The 20,662-nt window shown below is 38.5% G+C and overlaps 1 protein-coding gene across 2 annotated transcripts in view; it reads left to right on the plus strand.

Moving 5' to 3' along the window:
- LOC140199132 (actin remodeling regulator NHS-like) overlaps window positions 1-17,483 on the plus strand; it is a 467,573-nt gene extending 450,090 nt beyond the window's left edge. The window contains exons 7-9 of one of the 2 annotated variants that reach the window (XM_072260706.1): window positions 760-3,780; window positions 5,767-5,887; window positions 13,516-17,483. In XM_072260706.1, the coding sequence (XP_072116807.1) occupies window positions 760-3,780; window positions 5,767-5,887; window positions 13,516-14,086 (3,713 nt within the window). In that variant the 3' untranslated portion in view covers window positions 14,087-17,483. The remainder of the gene's footprint in view (window positions 1-759; window positions 3,781-5,766; window positions 5,888-13,515) is intronic. The other variant, XM_072260707.1, reaches the window with a different exon arrangement.
- Window positions 17,484-20,662: the final 3,179 nt, after the last annotated feature.

A 20,662-nucleotide genomic window follows, 5' to 3' on the forward strand; every position in this document is an offset into this window, starting at 1 on the left:
CTTCAAAATAGCTGAGAGGACATACAGAGTCCCAGTTGAACAGGTTACTTGAAAGGCAACACATGCAGCACACTGGAGCATTCCCTAAGTATTCGACTGAAATAGCCCTAGATTTTGTGTTCAAATCTCTAAAGTTGAGATGTATAACTCTCTGGCTATAAAGGGAGACACTATCACAATGCCACAAAGCCAACTTCATTACATTTTTGAAACACAGCCATATTCTAACCTGACCATTATTTTGACTTATTCCTGTTATTTCAATTAGTTCATAGGTCAATAGACTGGTACAGCATAGAAACAGGTTTTTTGGCTCAACTTTTTCTTCCCAGTCAAGATGTCTACCTATGCTGAGCCCATTTGCCTGCATTTGGTCCTCATCCCTCCAAAGTTTTCCTATCTATGTTCCTATCCAAATATCTCTCAAACATTATAATTGAACCTACCTGTACCATCTCCTCAAGCAACTCATTCCATGTATTCACTAATGTTTCTGGAAAAAATTGCTCCTCATAGCCTCTTTAAATCTTTCCTCACTCACTTGAACCTATGTCCTCCTAAGCCAGTGGGATTTCTTCCACACCCAGCTTCTCAGAAAATTTGTCCAGAATAGACTATGGAACAGAGACCTTTTGTTGCAAGCTTCTCTCGCTGGCAGCCAAATAGCCTCCAGACCTAAGGAAATTCAAGACCCTTACATACGTTCTGCAACTTCACATTCATTTTTATGGGACATTTTCTGATTCTGCCTTTTATTAGCAGGTTCCAATGAATCCTCAATTGCTAAAGAAAGGAATGTGATTGTTCACGTTAACCCAAAATTAGACTGTCACAGTGATGAAGTGAATTCTACCAGTGCCCGATCTGGGACCAAGGACTCAGAGTGCCAGACAGATGATATCCTTATCACAGCGCCATCAGTAAGGCGGATTCGAGCTCAGCGGGGCAGCGGCATCACGTCTTCCCTGTCACATTCGGATGGGAATATCACAACTCTGGCTGACGATTCGTCCTCAATGTTCCTTTCACCAATCGACAACCACGTCCGTTCCCGTAGCCTTTCTCGAGAGGGTGTCAGAGTTTCACTGTTACCTCATGAATTAAGTCAGGACAATAGTGCTGAAAGCATCGTTAGTGCTGCTGAAAAATACTTGCCGACCCCAGAGAAGGCAGAAGAGGAAGACGACAAAGCCAGTCTGTTTAACCGGAGTCTGCAGAAACATCATTCAATAGGTGTGACTGTGCAACCGGAGCAAAGCACAGAACACAAAGTCCAGGTGACAAAAATGTCGAACTTTGTGCCAGAGGCCGACATGGGGAACAGTGAGATCTCTTCAAATTCAGATACCTTTGGGAGTCCGGTCAACAGCCTCTCTAGTACAGGAGTTATCCTAAGCAGTCAGATGGATCAAAAGGAAGACCATCAATCATCCAGTGGGAATTGGAGTGGAAGTAATTCAACATGCCCTTCACAGACATCAGAGACAATCCACACTGCATCCTCACCACCACTGACAAGTTCTTCACACTGTGATTCAGAAATATCCTTGAATACACCGGCCCACACCAATTATGATTCACCAGGTTTCCTTCTGGAGCAGTACACATATCAAGGAGACAAAGTTAGAGGTCACAGGGCGAACTCCTTTACTTCCACAGGGACAGAAGTTGTTGAAGATCTCAATACAAGTAATGCAAGTGATGCAGAGTGGAACTATTTACACCATTGCCATGATGCATCTTGCAACCAAGATCTTAGCCCTAAGCATTCAAGGAGCAATAGCTTAGGGTGCCCGAGTTTTGCCAGTGTGGGTACATGTGACAGCTTTATTGAGAGGCCACCTTCTTCCAAAACTGACTCGGGCTCACATTTCTCTGTGGATACTGAAGGATATTATACATCCATGCACTTTGACTGTGGTTTAAGAACTACTAGAAACTACATCTTTAACTATGCATCCACGGGCTCTGATGGAATCCAGAGTACAGAACATGCTTCTGAACTTGTTGAGCTCCCTCTACCGGATCCTTTAGAACTAAGAAAGCAGAAGTTTCGGGGCCAGAGCATTGCTCTCAAGAAACCAAAGGCAAAACCAGCCCCACCAAAACGCAGTTCATCTTTGAGGAAAAATGAAAGTCATACAAGTGAAAGCTATCAGAATGAACCAAAGACAAACAATGGGCAGGATGGGACTGTATCTTACAGAGATGCACAGAAGTCATTGCAGCTTGACCTAAGTCTTGCATCTGACGGGTTCAAATGTCCCATGCTACCTAACGAAAGGAATGTTCCTTGGGATAGTTGCAGCACATATGCAAATGATAATGAGTTATCAGACCCTCAGTTCACCCCATCTGAAACACCATCACTTAAAGATGAAAGTGGCACACAATCAGATTATGCAGGCCTCTGGCTCTTGAATGACTTAAAATCTAGTGATCCTTACAGATCGTTATCAAACTCCAGTACTGCAACAGGCACAACTGTGATTGAGTGCACAAAGTCTCCAGAAGGTTCAGAGTCACAAACATCCCAGTCAGAATCCCGTGCCACCACTCCATCCCTTCCCTCCATTGACAATGATTTCAAGCTGTCCTCTCCAGACAAACTGGCAGGTTTGGCATCACCATCAAGTGGATACTCTAGCCAGTCAGGAACACCAACCTCAAATTTACCCACACCTCTCTTTCCTGGCCCCCTGTCTCCAAACAGTGGAAAAAGAAAGCCAAAAGTTCCAGAGAGGAGGTCTTCACTACAACCATCTTATGCAAGGGATGCTAATGTTACAAAGAAAGACCTCGAATTACCAATTATACCTCCAACACATCTTGACCTAAGTGCTCTTCAGAATGTGTTTAAAAGCAAGCCTTCTGCTCAAAGAAACCAACTGCATATCTCAAATCTAAGTAAAGGCAATGAGGCAGCTGAACGACCCAACAACAGTCCATCTGTTTCCCTTGCCATTACCCCATCAGTGCTACAGTCAGTACAGCTTCGTTCTATTAGTAAAACCAGGCAACCCCGGAAAGAATGCCAAGAAGAACCTGGCATATCAGAACCAACTTGTACAGAGCCTGTCACGCCACCATATAAAACTGAACCACCAGGTTACAATACAGATAAGTGCAATGAACTTTCCAGTTTACTGCCACAAAAATCACCTTCCCCAGAAGCAAACACCAACTTATTGGATGTGGAAAGTACTCATGCACTTCAAGAATATAATCTGAATGAAGAAAGTGTGACCCCTTTACCCTTGCTCCCTTCAGAGGTAAAATCATTAAAAGCTAATGGGAGTACACAGATCCAAGAGGTTGGAGATGATCAATCAACTGCAACAGCAAGCTGTCAGGCTGTTTACAACAGCTGCACAGATATCAGTGAAGCAAATTTGGTGAAGAAGAGCTCCATACAAGAAATATATCAAGACTTGAACAATTCCAATAAGGAGTTTCAGAACGAGGTACTTGCACAAGAAATGGGAAATCAGAAGAAACCTGAAAGAGTGCCTTCATCAAGTAACACTATACCAGAATCCCTATCTGCAGCACTATCAAAACCTGCAATTGTAGAGAAATTGGAAAGAAAACTTGACTTTGACTCAGTTAATGAAAACGAAGCTGCATCTGCAGACATAATTCAACCAGAGTCAACAGATGCACAGAAGCACAGTAAGGACAGTGTTGAAGAAAAGACCAAGAGGTTGCAAGATGGCAGTCCAGATGCAACAGCAACAGCCGAAGCTCTGTGCGAAACTTCTAGCGACAGCCAGTACAAAGGTAATATAGGTAAAAGTTTATTCATTTTAGTTCTACATCAAGTTGTAGAATGAAATTGTTAAGTTCAATATTTAGCACTGATAGGGTAAAATAATTTGTTAATGAGTCTGTTGATTCCACCACCAAAGTATTCTTTCATTGCACAAAATCTGAAATGTTTTGATTATTTTCAGAAGATTTTACACTTTATACTTTATTGTTGCCAAACAATTGATACTAGAATGTACAATCATCACAGTGATATTTGATTCTGTGCTTCCCGCTCCCTGGATTACAATTATTAAATATTAAAAATATTAAAGGTAGTAAATATTAAAGATTTAAATTATAAATCATAAATAGAAAATAGAGAAATGGAAAGTAAGGTAGTGCAAAAAAACCGAGAGGCAGATCCGGATATTTAGAGGGTCAGGATCTGTTCAGCAGTCTTATCACAGTTGGGAAGAAGCTGTTCCCAAATCTGGCCGTACGAGTCTTCAAGCTCCTGAGCCTTCTCCCGGTGGGAAGAAGGATGAAAAATGTGTTGGCTGGGTGGGTTGTGTCCTTGATTATCCTGGCAGCACTGCTCTGAAAGCACATTATCAAACTCAACCATTCCAGTAAGTAAAACAGATCTACTTAAAACGTATACAGTAATTAAAACATAAAACATATAATTAACCCTTATAGGTGCAAAGAATAAACAGATTGTGGATGATTTATGTTTATATCCAGACCAAAATGTAAGTTGGTGTGCTGTCTTTCTTTTAAATCAGATATTGTTAATTGTGCTTCATTAGCAATATTTAACAATCTCTTTTCAATGTTTTACTTTATTTCCTTTTTATTTATCAATAAATAGATATACTGTGGGTGTTAAATTGTTTCAGTCCATACATTTTAAGCATTGGATATGCTTCATATACCTACTGCTCGTATTTCTCATCACTAGCTTTATACTCTACAATAATTACATCTGATAGCAAGCCTTTCTCACTGGTTCCAGAATTAAAGGCAAATTACAACAAGTGAGCATAGAACTTTACTTTTTGCCTACAACCAAGAATACATTTGAAATATAAGGCGAGATCCTATAATGAGGCCAGCTTTTCCTGTGGCTACTCTGGCACACCTGTGTGCAGTAAGTATTGGAAAACTGAGTGAAAGGGTTCATGCCAGGATAGAAAGCTGATTTTAATCAGGTTATATTAATTGGAAGAACATTTGACGTTTTAAATCATAGATATTCATGTCTATGCTTAATATGTCCACTGCAGATGATACATATTTCTTCAGTTTCCTAATCATTTAAGTAGGATTCTCAACCTATGGTTTTAAATGTGTTTAGGTTTTGGACTAAAAGACGAGTTTCCTCTATATTTTCCAAAACAGATATGCTGATTTCTTCTTAACCTCCATCAGCTCAACAAACTTGTCATATGAGACAATGATAGCCTGATTCTGAAAATAAATAAAGGAGAACCTAAAGTAGTTCCAAATGGAGTCTTTCAAATATGGATGTGAAATGAGTTCCTCCCAACTTGCTCAAGCTGCTTCTTTCTGTTTAACTATGAGTTTTCATTAGCGTGTAATGCAACAAATATATTGTTTAATTTTAAGAACATTATTGCTATATAACAAAAATGAAAAACTTATAGTGACCTCTGTGAATTTTGCAAATCATTTGAAAATAAGACCTGCTCGAAATGCTTAGTCCTTAATGTGACATTTTTCAGGCAAATTTTTAAGAAAGGATGCTAAATAGAAGCTAATTTTTCTGGAAACTAAATAATAAGCATTTCATGTATTCATTGGGAAGCTTGTTCCCATGTTAAATTTATAAAGGAAATCAAACTCACCATTTCTTGACCAGATTAATAACTTCTATAAAAGCAGGCTATTTAACCATACTAAAATATTAAATAATAGCACACAATGAAATATGTATGACATTATATGCAGACTGCTAAAGTAAATATCATAAATTACTGTTTTTCATTTCTACAGATGTGGGACAGGTTGAGAGTTACTTGACTTCTGCTATAGATCCTCAAGCTAATGAAGATAACGTATTCATATCACCAAACAAACTCCGTACAACAGAAGATCTTTTTGCTGTGATTCACAGGTCAGAATCTTTTATAATTGTGTTTCTGCAAGTATTGGTCAATAACTCAAAAATAAGCAGATTACCTGGTTTCATGGTGGTTGCAGTAGGGAACAAGATACATATTGTACAGGAGATGAAAGGAATAGGATAAAATGTGGTTGGAGAATCAAGAGATTGCAGATACTGAAATTTAGAACAAAAACTGCTGGAAGAACTCAACAGGTCACACAACATAGGGGAAAAGGAACTGTTGACATTACAGGTCAAGACTCTCATCTGCTTGGAGGAGCAACACATAAGGAGCTGGAAGAACTCTGCAGGTCAGGCAGCATCTATGAATATTTGAGTTTCTTGATACAGGTTTGGTTAATATCATTGATGTGTGTCAAACTGAATTTAATCTACAAAATATATATTTTACTGTGGAATAGATCAGTGCTTAATTAAAAGACCATAAGATATAGGAGCAGAATTAGGCCATTTGGCCCATTGTATCCAGAACAATCCCAGAATCTAGTGATTCTTGAAAAATCATTGCTAATGCCTCCATGATTTCTTCAGCCACCTCTTTCAGAACCCTAACATGTACACCATCAGGTCTAGGTGACTTCTCTACCTTCAGAGCTTTCAGTTTCCTAAAAACCTTCTCTCTAGTTATGGGTACTTCACACGCTTCATGACCCCACACACCCGCAAAGCTGCTGCGCAGGTCGACTCTGTGGTTAAGAAAGCATACGGTGCATTGTTCTTCATCAATCGTGGGAATTGAGTTTCGGAGCTGAGAGGTAATGTTGCAGCTCTATAGGACCCTGGTCAGACCCCACTTGGAGTACCGTGCTCAGTGCTGGTCGCCTCACTACAGGAAGGATGTAGAAACCACAGAAAGGGTGCAGAGGAGATTTACAAGGAAGTTACCTGGATTGGGGAGCATGCCTTATGAGAATAGGTTGAGTGAATTCTGCCTTTTTTCCTTAGAGCAACGGAGGATGAAAGGTGACCTGACAGAGGTGTGTAAGATGATGAGAGGCATTGATCGTGTGGATAGTCAGAGGCTTTTTCACAGGGCTGAAATGGCTAGCATTAGAGGGCACAGTTTTAAGGTGCTTGGAAGTAGGTAGAGAGGGGATGTCAGGGTAAGTTTTTTACGCAGAGAGTGGTGAGTGCGAGGAATGGGCTGCCAGTGACAGTGGTAGAGGCAGATACGATAGGGTCCTTTAAGAGACTCCTGGAAGGGTACATGGAGCTTAGGAAAATAGAGGGCTATGGCTAACCCTAAGTGATTTCTAAGGTAAGGACATGTTCGGCACAGCTTTGTGGGCCGAAGGGCCTGTATTGTGCTGTAGGTTTTTTATGTTTCTATGTTTCTAATTCTGGCCAGCTCATCTGTCATGCCTTTGTAATTTCCTTTACTCCACTGTAATACTGATACATCTGACTTTAGCTTCTCCTTCTCAAATTTCAGGGTAAATTTGATCATATTATGATCGTTTGCCCCTAAGTGTTCCTTTACCTTGCCTTCTAATCAATTCTGGTTCATTGGACAACACCCAATCCAGAATTGCAGATCCCCTAGTGGGCTCAACCATAAGCTGCTCTGAAAAGGCCTCGCATAGGCACTGTAGAAATTCCACCTCCTGTAATCCAGCACCAACCTGATTTTCCCCAATCTACCTGCATATTGAAGTCCGCCATGACTATTGTAACATTGCCCTTTTGGCATGCATTTCCCTCTGCTGCTGTAACTTGCAGGCCTCATCCTTACTGCTGTTTAGTGCTCTGTTTACAATGCCCATATGGTTCTTTTTACCCTTGCAGTTCCTTAGTTCTATCCAGAATGAATCAACACCTTCCATCCCTACGTCACCTCTTTCTAATGATTTTCATTTTTTACCAACAGAGCAATGCCACCCCCTCTGCCTTTCTACGTGTCCTTTTGATACAATGTGTATCCTTGGGCATTTAAGTTCCCAGCTATAATCTTCTTTCAGCCATTATTCAGTGATGCCTACAACATCATACCTGGCAATCTGCAACTGTGCTTCAAGTTCATCTACCTTATTCTGTATTCTGCGCACTTCAAATATAACACTCTCAGTTCTGTATTCACCCTTTTCTATTTTGTCTGCCTTTTACATTGCAACTCATCCTGTTGACTGCAATTTTGCCCCACCAACAGCCTCTCCTCACTACACATAGCATCTGTTTGTAAACCAGCTACCTCATCTTCAGCACAATTATCTGCTTTTCCTACGATACTTCTTGCATTGAAATATAGGCAGCTCAGGACATTAGTCACACCGTGCTTAACCTTTTGATTCCTAACCTTGTCTGAGGTCTTACCAACATCTACCTCCACAACCTCTCCATTAACTGTTCTGGCACTCTGGTTCCCATCCCCCTGCAACTCTAGTTTAAACCCCACTGTGCAACATTAGCAAACTTTCCCGCTAGAATATTAGTCCCCTTCCAGTTCAGGTGCAAACCGTCCCTTCTCTACAGGTCCTACCATCCCTGAAAGACAGCCCAGTAATCCAGAAATTTTATTACCTCCCTCCTACACCAATTCCTTAGCCGCATATTAAACTGTATAATCTTCCTAGTTCTGACCTCACTAGCACGTGGCACGGGTAGTCACAACCCTGGAGGTCCTATTCTTTAACTTAGCACCTAACTGCCTGAACTCTCTATGCAGAACCTCATCACTCATCCTACCCACGTCATTGGTACCTACATGGACCACGACTTCTGGCTGTTCTGGTATTATGAAAGAATTATTTCCATTAAATGTCCTGCATTGATGATTACCTTTGCTGATATTTCACATTATTTATGCCCCCAATGTACTTTTACATGCTGCAACATATTTCTATCCTGTTGGTAAGCAGAAGATGTAAACTAAGAAGAGGAAGACAAAGCATAATAAATAAAAAGTCATTTAAAGAGGAAGGGATTCTTGTAATGTTTGTTTTAAAAAGCAGGAGGAGAGAGGTAACTGAAACAAATAAATTGTATGAAAAGTGAAACAAGATAAACAGTGGAGCAGAGTTGAAGCATGTGACAGCTGTGTTGGTCATGGGAAAACTCAAATGATGCAGAGATGGTAAGGCAAGGAAAAACCATTAAAAGCAAAATTGGAGATAGAAAATAATGGAGAAATGTACAACCAACATGTTACAGGATATGTCAAATCAAGCATGGCTTAAAAATGGGTCAGGCTAGTAGAAAATGCAGTTGGCCAGATGCAGTAACCAAGGAGCAGATACATAAATAGAACTAGACATTGAGGAAGTCAAAAGTTGGGAAAATGAGAAGCAGAAATGGTCACGTACTGAGGTACAGTGAAAATCTTGTCTTGCATACTGTTCATACAGTAGTAAAGCATTCAGGTAATAACAGAGCACAGAAAGAAGTGTTATAGTTACAGAAAAGGTGTAGCGTGTGCATCGTGAGGTCAAGAGTTCATTGTATTGTACTACAGACCTTATAACAGCAGGGTAGAAGCTGTCTTAAGCCTGATGGTACATACTTTCATCTGGTGGTGACTTAACTATTATGACAATTGGAAGAAAAATTTGCTGACAGAAGTTCAATGCACACAAATATTTAATATATGGATTTTTGAATTAGAATTATTTAAGGGAAAACAGTGACAAGTAGTCTTGTCAACATTCATGCATATAATGGTTGGAAAAATTGGACTTAAAACACTACAAAAGGGAATCAAATCAGTGCTTATCTAGTGACAGCCAGTGTATCCAACAAACTGGTTTCCCTACTATTGATTTCCAAGGATTAACAAAGGTCATGAGAAAATCAAGGAAGTCTGGTTAAATAAAACCTGCAGAAATTTAAAATGACGTAGTAAACACCTCTTGAGCTCTTTGGACAGTTAGCTGGTCATTGTGGTTCTCTCAATTATTTATTTATTTTTGTTTATGTGAAGGAGAAATGCCACATTTGTTTGAAAATTAAAGTATAAGTGTACTGCTGCATTTTGCTTTTGGAAAGTTAAACTGGCCAAATAGAGTGCTTGTTTCAGATTTGATAGAGATCATATGGTAATATTGGGAGTGCAAGCAGTATTAACTTAATATACAACTTTGAGTTTAGAAGGTTGAATTGCAAGAAGTTTTCAAAAGTAATTGAAAAACAATCTTAAATTTGGATCTGTATAATCATATTGGATCTAAGCAAATCAAGAGAGAAATTAGAAAGCACTGTTTTTATATAATGGTACTGGAAATCTGGAATTTGATCTTCAGTGCCTAGTGGAGCTGATTCATTTGGATTTTTCAAGATGGAATGTGTTAGTATTTTTTGTGTAATGATATCCAGTAACTTTGAGCACAGATGGTTAAATGGAGTTGAGGTTGAGATCACAATCAGACCAAAGAGCTCCATAAGCAGAAGGCTTGAATGATCCATTGCTTTATTGCTAGATGTTAATATCACAAATCTGTTATTTACAGCAAAATACTAATTTTATAAAACAGAAAACTGATAGAGAAACCCTCTTTCATATTACAAAATATACTTTATTGGATCCTATCGTAAAATGAAAATAATTTTAGTTAAGTGTAAAAGCATCTGCTAAAAAAGATTTATGATTTTGTCTGATCCTGAAACTGGAGACAGAAATCCAGCTATGCTTGGAATACCTAATTTTCTGGCTTTGGGATTTGTACCCCCCACTCTAGAAAATATGCATTGCATGCACTTATTTAAGTGGAAACATTTAAGAGGAGGCTGGCCAAGTTTATAGTACATCAATATATTCCTCTGATCTTGAAATTGGGTCTTTAGGATAATTTCTAAAGGCAGGGAAGGGTGATGATATTTCATTTGAAGAATACTTCCTCATACCTCCTAGGTTTAAGTAATCCATAAATTCCTGGACAATACAAAAGAGGCAAGACTTTGAGTGTCATAGGACTTTGTGCCTTAGAACTGAGAACACTCTGCCTGCTAGAGAGAAGAAAATCTGACTGAATCTTGAATTAACTGCCCAACAGTATTTCAACAATTTGGAAGTGCTCATGAACATTCATTCTCAAATATTATTGCACTTCCTGTTCATCTACTGTTCTTAGTGAAGACTAAAAACTGTTGGAACATACTAGAAATTTAATAATTGTTGATTACATCATCAAAATTCAATAATGTGCTGTTTATTTTACCTAATATTGTGTAGTGGGTTTAGGAAGAAGATCATTCAATTATTTTGATGGATATACATGCCTATAATCTCTTTCATGATGAACATACTAAATTAAAATTCATAATTGCTTTAATTCCAACCATTTGGTTCCATCTTTGTCATTGTTACACAATATCTGCCTACACATATAGACATTACATCTGAACAACATAATACAATAATATAGTACAACAGTAGCAAATTAGTCTGCTTTCCCTTGAAATGATCCTGTTTCAATTTGGCTGTGATTGTTGCATGTCTTGTAAAAGTGGCGGTATTTCACTTTTAGAATGACTGTTGTGGTTTAACAGCTCATATCTATGTGATGCCTCATTAAAATCATTATAAGTAGATATCTTTGGTGCTTCCCATTTTGGAAAGAGATCTTAAGAAATTTCAAGCAGGTGTTTCGTGCTGTGAATGCTCTTCCCTGCTGCATGTATGCGTTAGGTTATTCTCAACAGCTACCCACAATCAGGCAATATTTGATGCATTGGGAAGTCCCAAGGCACTTCCTAAATCGACACAACAAAAAAACAATGAATTATCATGATCTATTGAATTTCAAGTGTGCTCCTTGAGTGTTATTAACACAAAACATTGGCACCCTTTCTTTTAAATTTATTTCTGTATTTCAGAATTATTTTATCTTTTCACTTAGGTCCCTTCCTCACTACACTGAAACCAAGAAATGTTTGCATTTATACACAGCTTATCCTGATCTTAAGATGTCATATAGCATTCTTGATCTGTAATTTTGATGCAATGTAGAAAACTCAATAGTTGACTTCCTCACAGTAAGATCTTTCAAATGGTGATGGTCAACTAATCTTTTTTGATTATGAATAAATATTGGCCAGAATAACAGGAAGAACATTCCTTGGTTTTAGAACAATTTGGAAGGATTTTTATGTACATTTAGGAGAGCATATATCACTTTCTGCAGTAGTGCACAGACATCTGTAGTCGGGAAAATGCTTGAAGCTGTCATTAAGGAAGAAATAGCAAAACATTTAGAAAGGGGTGGTTCCTTTAGACAGACGCAGCATGGTTTCAGAAAGGGCAGGTCCTGTTTGACAAACTTACTGGAGTTCTTTGAAGACATAATGAGTGCAGTGGATGGAGGGGAACAGGTGGATGTCGTATACTTGGATTTCCAGAAGGCGTTCGATAAGGTGCCGCACAAGGGACCTATAAATGAGATATAGATGCATGGAGTCGGAGGAAGTGTATTGGCATGGATAGTGGATTGGTTAACCAATAGAAGGCAGAGAGTTGGTATAAATGGGTGTTTCTCCGGTTGGCAGTCGGTGGTGAGTGGGGTGCTGCAGGAGTCAGTGCTGGGCCTGCAGCTATTTACCATTTACATTGATGATTTGGAAGAGGAGACTGAGTGTAGCGTAGCAAAATTTGCTGATGACACTAAACTGAGTGGAAAAGCAAATTGTACAGAGGATGTGGAAAGTCTGCAGGGGGATATAGATAGGTTAAGTGAGTGGGCCAAGGTCTGGCAGATGAAATACAATGTTGGTAAATGTGAGATCATCCACTTTGGAAGGAATAATAGAAGAGCAGATTATTATTTAAATGGTGAAAGATTGCAGGATGCTGTTGTGCAGAGGGACTTGGGAGTGCTTGTTCATGAATTGCAAAAAGTTGGCTTGCAGGTGCAACAGGTTATTAAGAAGGCAAATGGAATGTTGGCCTTCATTGCTAGAGGGATTGAATTCAAGAGCAGGGAGGTCATGCTGCAACTATACAGGGTACTGGTGAGATCACACCTGGAGTACTGTGTGCAGTTCCGGTCTCCATACTTGAGGAAGGATATTCTGGCTTTGGAGGCAGTGCAGAGGAGGTTAACCAGGTTGATTCCAGAGATGAAGGGGTTAACCTATGAGGAGACATTGAGTCGCCTGTGATTATACTCTCTGAAATTCAGAAGAATTCCTGGTGACCACTGCACGGAAACTAGGAAAAACATCATCAGACATTTAAAAAATACCCCTGCCATTAAGCAATTTTGACTCATCACAGACACCTCCTTTATTTTCACATCCCTCTCTCTTACTGAAAACTAACCTGCATCTCTCTCTCACTTTTTAAAATTTCTTGCAGACACAGTGTTAACGGTTTCTTTCCTCAAATGTCACCAGACCTAGTGAATTTTTCCAGCATTTTCCTTTTTGTTTCAGATTTCCAGGATCTGAAGTCTTGTTTCCATTTTCATTTTTATATTGGGCTATTTTTATATTATTTGAACTTTTTTATTAAATTCTAAGAATATGGCTCTACGAAAAAGAGCTTTGGAGCTGCAAAACAAAAGGTGGAATTTCTCGTAATCAAAGTTCCACAAAATTTATGTAAATAGAGTTGGTATTAACACTACCATTTTAATTAATGTCTTAAAACTCTTTTGGGGAAATGTTATTTATTTTGCTCTTCCTTCTAGATCAAAAAGGAAACTACTCGGGAGGAAAGATTCTGATGAAGGGCCGAATGTAAACAAACCAAAATCATCTCCTGCCAGCTCCCCTGGAACTCCCCCGGCTGTCCAAAAGCAGCCTGGCCCTATTTATAGGAGTGTCCGCAAATCCAACACCTCAAAGGAGGAGTTCAAACTACTGCTGCTTAAAAAAGGCAGCCGGTCAGACTCAAGCTATCGATTGTCAGCAACAGAAATATTGAAAAGTGCAAGCCCAGTTTCTCCCAAGTCCCCTGGAGATGTTTCCCTAGACCAGGCTAAAGATGGTGAGGATACTTCTCATTTTCCTTCAGGATGTGAAATGCAGTTCCCAAGTTCACCGTACTCTCCGAGGTTTACAACAGAAGGGATCACTTCCAGGAGTTTCTCCACCTCACTATTATCCAGACCAAGCCGCTCTCGAGCGCCACCGGCAGCAGGGAGCAGTCGCTACAGTGCCCGCAGCCGACTTCACAGCGCACCAATGCAAGTCATCTCTGAAGGGGAAGCTGAGAACTCAGATGGAAGTCTACACGATGACCGGAGCTCACCCACATGATGATCGGGTGCAGAATGACTGGGACAGCAACAGTGGTAAAACAAACATGAGCATGCATGCGGTTCAGTTTAGTCACATTTAGATTGAGAGATTTATCAAAAGCAAAGCAGGTCATAAACATTTAAGAAAATATATAATGCTGCCCAAGTTATTAACAAAAAATAACTACTGAAATAATAGATACCTTCACTGTTTTTCCACAACTGCTAGTAATTTGATCACCATAATCTTTGATTAAATATTACCAGAATAGATAATTAAGACAAGTTTTGACTCATCAATTAAAGAAAATCAAAGGCTATGTTTTCTGAATTTGGGTAAATATTCAATTTAAAACTCTTAAGATGAATTCTGCAACACTGTATGCACTGTGTTCCCTTTCATGTGGCATTAAGGGAGTGTCATTTTCCTGATGTGACAAAACAGGTGCTGAAGGAAAGGATAGTTGTGAAAAATGGACATTGCAGTTCTAGGTATTCCAAACATGATTTTCTAAGCGCTAAATGAAATATTCTGTGATGTGTTAGAAACTAATGTAAATATCATCACTTTTTGACAGTTACAGGGTATTAATCCTTTGAGCCATGAACGTTCTTCATGATGTATACCAGTGTTTTTCTGAGAACAAAATAGTACTGTACCTCAGAGAGTAAGACGATGATAGATGAGGTAGCACGTGAGCAGATACATTCGCTCAAATACATACCACACGCACATCATTTTATCTCCATCTCATAATTCAGTAGGATTTTTTTTTCAGAATCATTCCTTTGAAATTATAGCATACAAAAATCACCAGATCTCTTGTTGAGATAATTAGTTCAAAAAGCAACTTATACATTCTCAAAAATCCAACCAAGAAGTACATGTACAAGAGTCTATATGACAGAAATGCCTAGTTTTAAGAGCTTAATATTCTATATTTGCTCAAACAGTCTTCCATCATAGCCTAAACTTTAATTAACCTTTATTGTTTACTGAAAAAATAGGATTACACTCAAAGGATTAATATGGTACTACCTAATCATAAACAATATTACTTTTTTAATTTACTGAAAATCATTATATTGTACAAATATAAAAAAAGAACCTAAGGAAATGGTTATTTTTGTGATTAAAGTTGAATTACTTGTGTATAGACACCAAGAAATGCATGCTTGCAAAAATGGCGAAATTTAAAACAATATATAAGCATTTTCAGAACCATAGTTATAGCTGGGGTTTAAGTGGGGCATATGGAGCTCATGTGAGAAGTAAAACAGTAAGCCTTTTTAAACAAGGTCTGCCATTAAAAGATGCTCAACCACTATCTCAAAAAAAGCATAAGTTATAAATGTTTAACAGATACTAGTAACGGGATTTACTGAAAAGACAAAGATGGTTTCTGTAGTTTTAAGTTTTTTTTAATAAAAAGGGTAAGAAGAGCAGTAAAAATATTGGGGCAATTTTAACTGAAGCCTGCTCCAGCGGGTTTTCCTCCTGTTGAGTTAGCTTATTATGATCCCCTTATAGGTTTTGGGAAGGAATTCATGATGGTGTATACTTACAAAAATGGATAAGATATTCATGTGTATTGAAAAAGGTAATATTCAAAAAGTATGAGGTGGATGAGTAACTGTGAGAGATGAATGATAGGTGAATGGGTAAGAAAATGGGGTATTTCTAAAGTGCAGATTGATTCAGAGATGTTCAGTAAAGACTTTTTGCCAAGAGGACTGTAATCCCACTTTGACAATAAACACTGAAGAATTGGAGAGCAGGGTAGATGCTGGAATGGCTATATTGATGACTGAGGAACAATCCCAGTATTAAAAAGCTGGTGACAAAGCTATAAAAACTAATGCTTCAAAATTCTAAGTATATTTGGCACCATGAGATGAGTCTCTTTGGTTGTATGAACTATGTAATATAGAGCAAAAGCATCATTGATCTGTTTATGGGGTGTTTGCTCATCAGCCTAGGTCAACTTCAGTGTGAAGGCAACGACTGTTAAAAGTTACAGCAATCATTATCTGGCCAGTTCGCAAAAGCAACAACCCTGTGAAATAACAGGAAAAACTGCAATGATGGAACAGGAAACAGAACAGAAAGTGTTGAAATTTCACAGCAAGACCAACCAGTACTTAATAGAAAGTTAGTTAACAGTTTAAAGGAGATCATCTGGTTAAAGTTACAGAACTTCCCTTCGAATGTTAACTTTGTTCTTTATCAGATGCTGATGAACCTGAAGTACATGGAAAGCTTGGAGGGAAAAGTGTTTTACCTGTTGTTAAGGTTGCTTCTGTGATTTCAATAATTCATTCCTGTATATCAAATTCAACATTTACAATAACCCCCATCTTATGAATGAGCACAATTTATTGTGTAATTTGAAAGCTTTGTATCACTGTAGGTGGCTAAGTTAGGCAATGCATTTGGGTTTTTAATTATTTGCAGTGTAAAGCATTCAATAAGGAACAGTGTTCTTTAGCAAAAGATTATATATCAACTCACACACAGCTACAATAGCAGCAGTCTTGTGCCATATTTTTCTTTTTCCTGGAACAGGTAGTTACATGAAAATATTTAGAAATGAAGAAAAATCTTTCAGGACAACTTACCAGTTAAAATATATGATGCACAGTTGTGAGAGGAACTGCTTAGTTTTTATTTAAAGCACTCATACAATTACTGAATGCTCTGACAGCACTGCCATCTTTGAACAAGGTGATCTAATTATATTGTATAAATTACTTTTGTGAAACATCATTCCAATATGTTGTGTTCTATTGTTTGCACTGAAGTGTAAGACAGTGAGTGTTTGAAGTTCTGCAGCTGCTTTCTTATAGTATCCAATGATTCCTAACTTCTATTGGCTTGTTTCTGTTATTTTGGCATATATAAGACAACTACAAGGTTCTGCACAGTTTAAATAAAAATGTATATGGTCTCTTAAAGAATATTGCCTAGGGTTTTGCCAAAGGTTGAATGAATGCATCTTAACTGCATAGTTGGCAGAGTTAACAAAATATAGGTTTTGGTTTATTGTATATATTTAAAAAAATATAAAAGAAGGTTACAGTGTAACTGTATGGGTACTAGAACCAGGCCAACCTGGAAGACAAGAATGGTTTATGGATTTGCAGCCATTTTATAATTTTTTTGTAATATTTGTAAATATGGACTTTTTAAAATGCCGAGATGCTTTTTTGTAAAATGTTTTCAAAGTTTACAATTAATTTCTAAGCCTTTGTATATTTTAGAGCTGTGCAACACTTTTAAGTCTTGTATTTATTTTTAGTAAAAATTGTGAATCTTTCCCTGTGAATTCTTCCCAAGTACAGTACATTTGGCCAGTCAAGTCTGGCTGCTTTGACAGTGTGCATAGAGCCTGACAATAAATGTGACTGCATTTGATCGGCAGAAAAAGAACCACTTTTCCATAGTTAAAACTCATTATATTTACCTTTGTGCATTCAAAAGCTAAATATATTCTGTACATCAGTTAGACACACAATGCATATCACTTTTTGATCTTTAATGTCTTGTGAGTGATTGAAAAATTACATTTGGGTTTTGTTTCTAGCACTTGTGATAATGATCCTCAAGCAAAAAGGCCAGCAAAATGCTTTATTTAACAAGATCACAAGTCTACACAAGATTAACTGGTTTCAGGTACTGCAGCAATAAATGTGCTACAATCAGCCTACATTTATCTGCTCTCAAGGAAGTGAGAAGAACTCAGGTTTTCAGTCTTAATTACTCTTGGTATCTAGGTCTGGAACATACACATGAGTAGACATCAGAATAAGACAAGGCTGACAGTGACACTTGGTGTAACATTCACTGTCTGGTGCATTGGCGGCTTTTGTTTAAGGTATTGCCAAACATCCATAGAGTTATGGGCTTTACCTACCTAAGCTTCCCAACTGGAGGAGGGATTTAATTTAAGAGTTAATATATACTTTAACAGATGTTTTGAAAGAACAAGAACATATCATAATCACTACATGAATTTGCATAGATGCAAGTTTTTCTAACTATCAGAAACCAGCCAAGCTTTTTGAGCCTATCCGTCACTTCCAGATAGGGAGTAGAAACTGAAAGCTACTTGGGCTTTCTGGTACTAACTCAGAACTGCAGCAACCAGCATTCACTGGTAAGACATTTCTGCCTCGTAAAATTAGATGGGATAGAGCTCTCTAGAGGTAAGTGAACAATATATGAAATAAAATTTGCTGTACACAGGAGGTCAAACAAAGGGAGGAGAAAAACAACAAACATTTCAGTTCAATGATTTCACTCGATTTTTTAAAAACATGAATGATAAACCAACAAGCTAAGGTGAAGAGGCATTTAACGTAAAGGGCACAGAATATGTTTGGGCACAGGAATAAGCGACCATCAGTAGGGTGCTTCAGTGACACCACTATTCATTGACTTCCATAGCTGCAAGAGAAGAACTACACCAGGTGGTGAAAGACCCATGAAGGAATAACTGACTTCACCTTATTCTCAGCTACTTACCTGATGTATTTGGCCACTTATTGCTTTGGTAAAAATGACGAAAGTCCAGTCCTGTTTTCACACTAAGGGCTCATTTTCTATAATGCACTGCCACTTTGTTAAATTGGATAGATTCAGAATAGATCAAGTAACATAGATGTTATTTCCAGGACACACTGTCAACAGTCCAGTGAAAGAGAATTATATTCCACTTTAATTTGAAAAATCATAACATGCCATATGTTTCTCATTAATATTATCATTAAACCAGGAAACAATCCTTTTTTTAATGCAGAGTGTAAACACGCTTGCTTGGAACACTCACAAATTGCATCTTCAATTGAAGTTCCAACTTGACAATCAACAACATATATACTGAACAGTGAATACTGTGCTGTTTCAGGGCGAACTGATCTCACAACCTATGAATCAGATCACAACCCTGCAATTGCATGATATTCAGTGGTGAAAAATGGTGGACAGTTAAAAGATTAGCAGGAGGAGCAGGACGAGTTAAGTGGATCAGCAGATTTGCGGATGACACCAAGCGGAAGACTATCATGGCTTGCAGTGTGATCTGGACCAACTGGATAAATGGGCTGAAAATGGCAGATGGAATTTAATGTAGACAATTGTAAGGTGTTGCACTTCAGGTAGGACCACCAGGGTAGGCCTTGCATAGTGAGTGGTAGGGCACTAAGGAATGCAGTAGAACAAAGGGATCTGCGAATACAGGTCCATAATTCATTGAAAGTGCCGTCAGAGCTTGATAGGGTCGTAAAGAAATCTTTTAGCACATTGGCATTCATGGATCAAAGTAATGAGTACAGGAAATGGGACGTTCTGTTGAACTTGTATAAGACATTGGTGAGGCCTAATTTGGAGTATTGTGTGCAGTTTTACTCACCTACCTACAGGAAAGATGCAAATAAGGTTGAAAGCACTGAGAAAGTTTACAAGGATGTTGCTGAGTCTGAAGGACCTGAGTTATATGGAAAGATTGAATAGGTTAGGACTTTATTCTTATGAACATAGAAGATTGAGAGGAGATTTGAGAGGTATACAAAATGATGAGGGGTATAGATAGGGTAAACGCAAGCAGCCTTCTTCCACTGAGGTTGGGTGAGACTACAACTAGAGCTCATGGGTTAAGAGTAAAAGGTGAAAAGTATAAGGGGAACGTGAGAAGAAACTGCTTCACTCAGAGGACCGTGAGAGAGTGGAACGAGCTGCCAGTGCAAATGGTGCATGCGAGCTTGATTTCAACATTTAAGAGAAGTTTAGATAGGTGCATGGATGGCAGGGGTATGGAGGGCTATGGTCCTGGTGCAGGTCAATGGGAATAGGCAGTTTAAATGGCTTGGCATGGACTAGATGGGCCAAAGGGCTTGTTTCTGTGTTGTACTTTTCTATGACTCCATGACAGTGGCCATCCCTACCCTTGATACTGGAGGAACTCAGCATGTGAGTCCCAAAAACAAGGTGAAAACAATGACAATTATCTCTAGCCAAAAGGGACAATTGCCTCAGACTGCTCCTAAGATCTACACAACCTTGTCTCTCTAAAACTTGATAAGAGTCTCTGTGATATCAAAAATTGTCTGGTAATAATGGACAGCAAAGGCTAGAAATCTCACTGATACTTAGCCCTTAATGCCAAATCTCTAGCTAGTCTGTACCAATCCACTGCAACACTGGGATCTATCTGGCAATCCGGAAAATCATCTATGTTTATTCTATCTATATTAAAAAGAACAAATCTAATCTGGCCAGTTAACAACACACTGGTCCACCATTCAAAAACAAAGTGCTATTGTCAGTGCTTTTAAACTGCTCTTACCAAAAATATGCTCTTAATACATTCTATGTGCCCTGCCAGTGTTAATACATTCTTGATCCAAACATTAGCAAAAAGCTGAATATCAGATTTCAGAAAAGAAACACTTCCTGACGACCAGATGCGGCAGCAAAGATCCTTGGTAGAATAAACGCTCATGGGAATCAAAGGGTAAATCTCAACACAAATGGCTGGAGTCAAGATGGTTGAAGTTCAAAGAGACACATTACTTCAGCCTTAGGATATTGCTGCAG

Source organism: Mobula birostris, chromosome 6, assembly GCF_030028105.1.
Source record: "Mobula birostris isolate sMobBir1 chromosome 6, sMobBir1.hap1, whole genome shotgun sequence".
In the NCBI taxonomy this organism is placed as follows: domain Eukaryota; kingdom Metazoa; phylum Chordata; class Chondrichthyes; order Myliobatiformes; family Myliobatidae; genus Mobula; species Mobula birostris.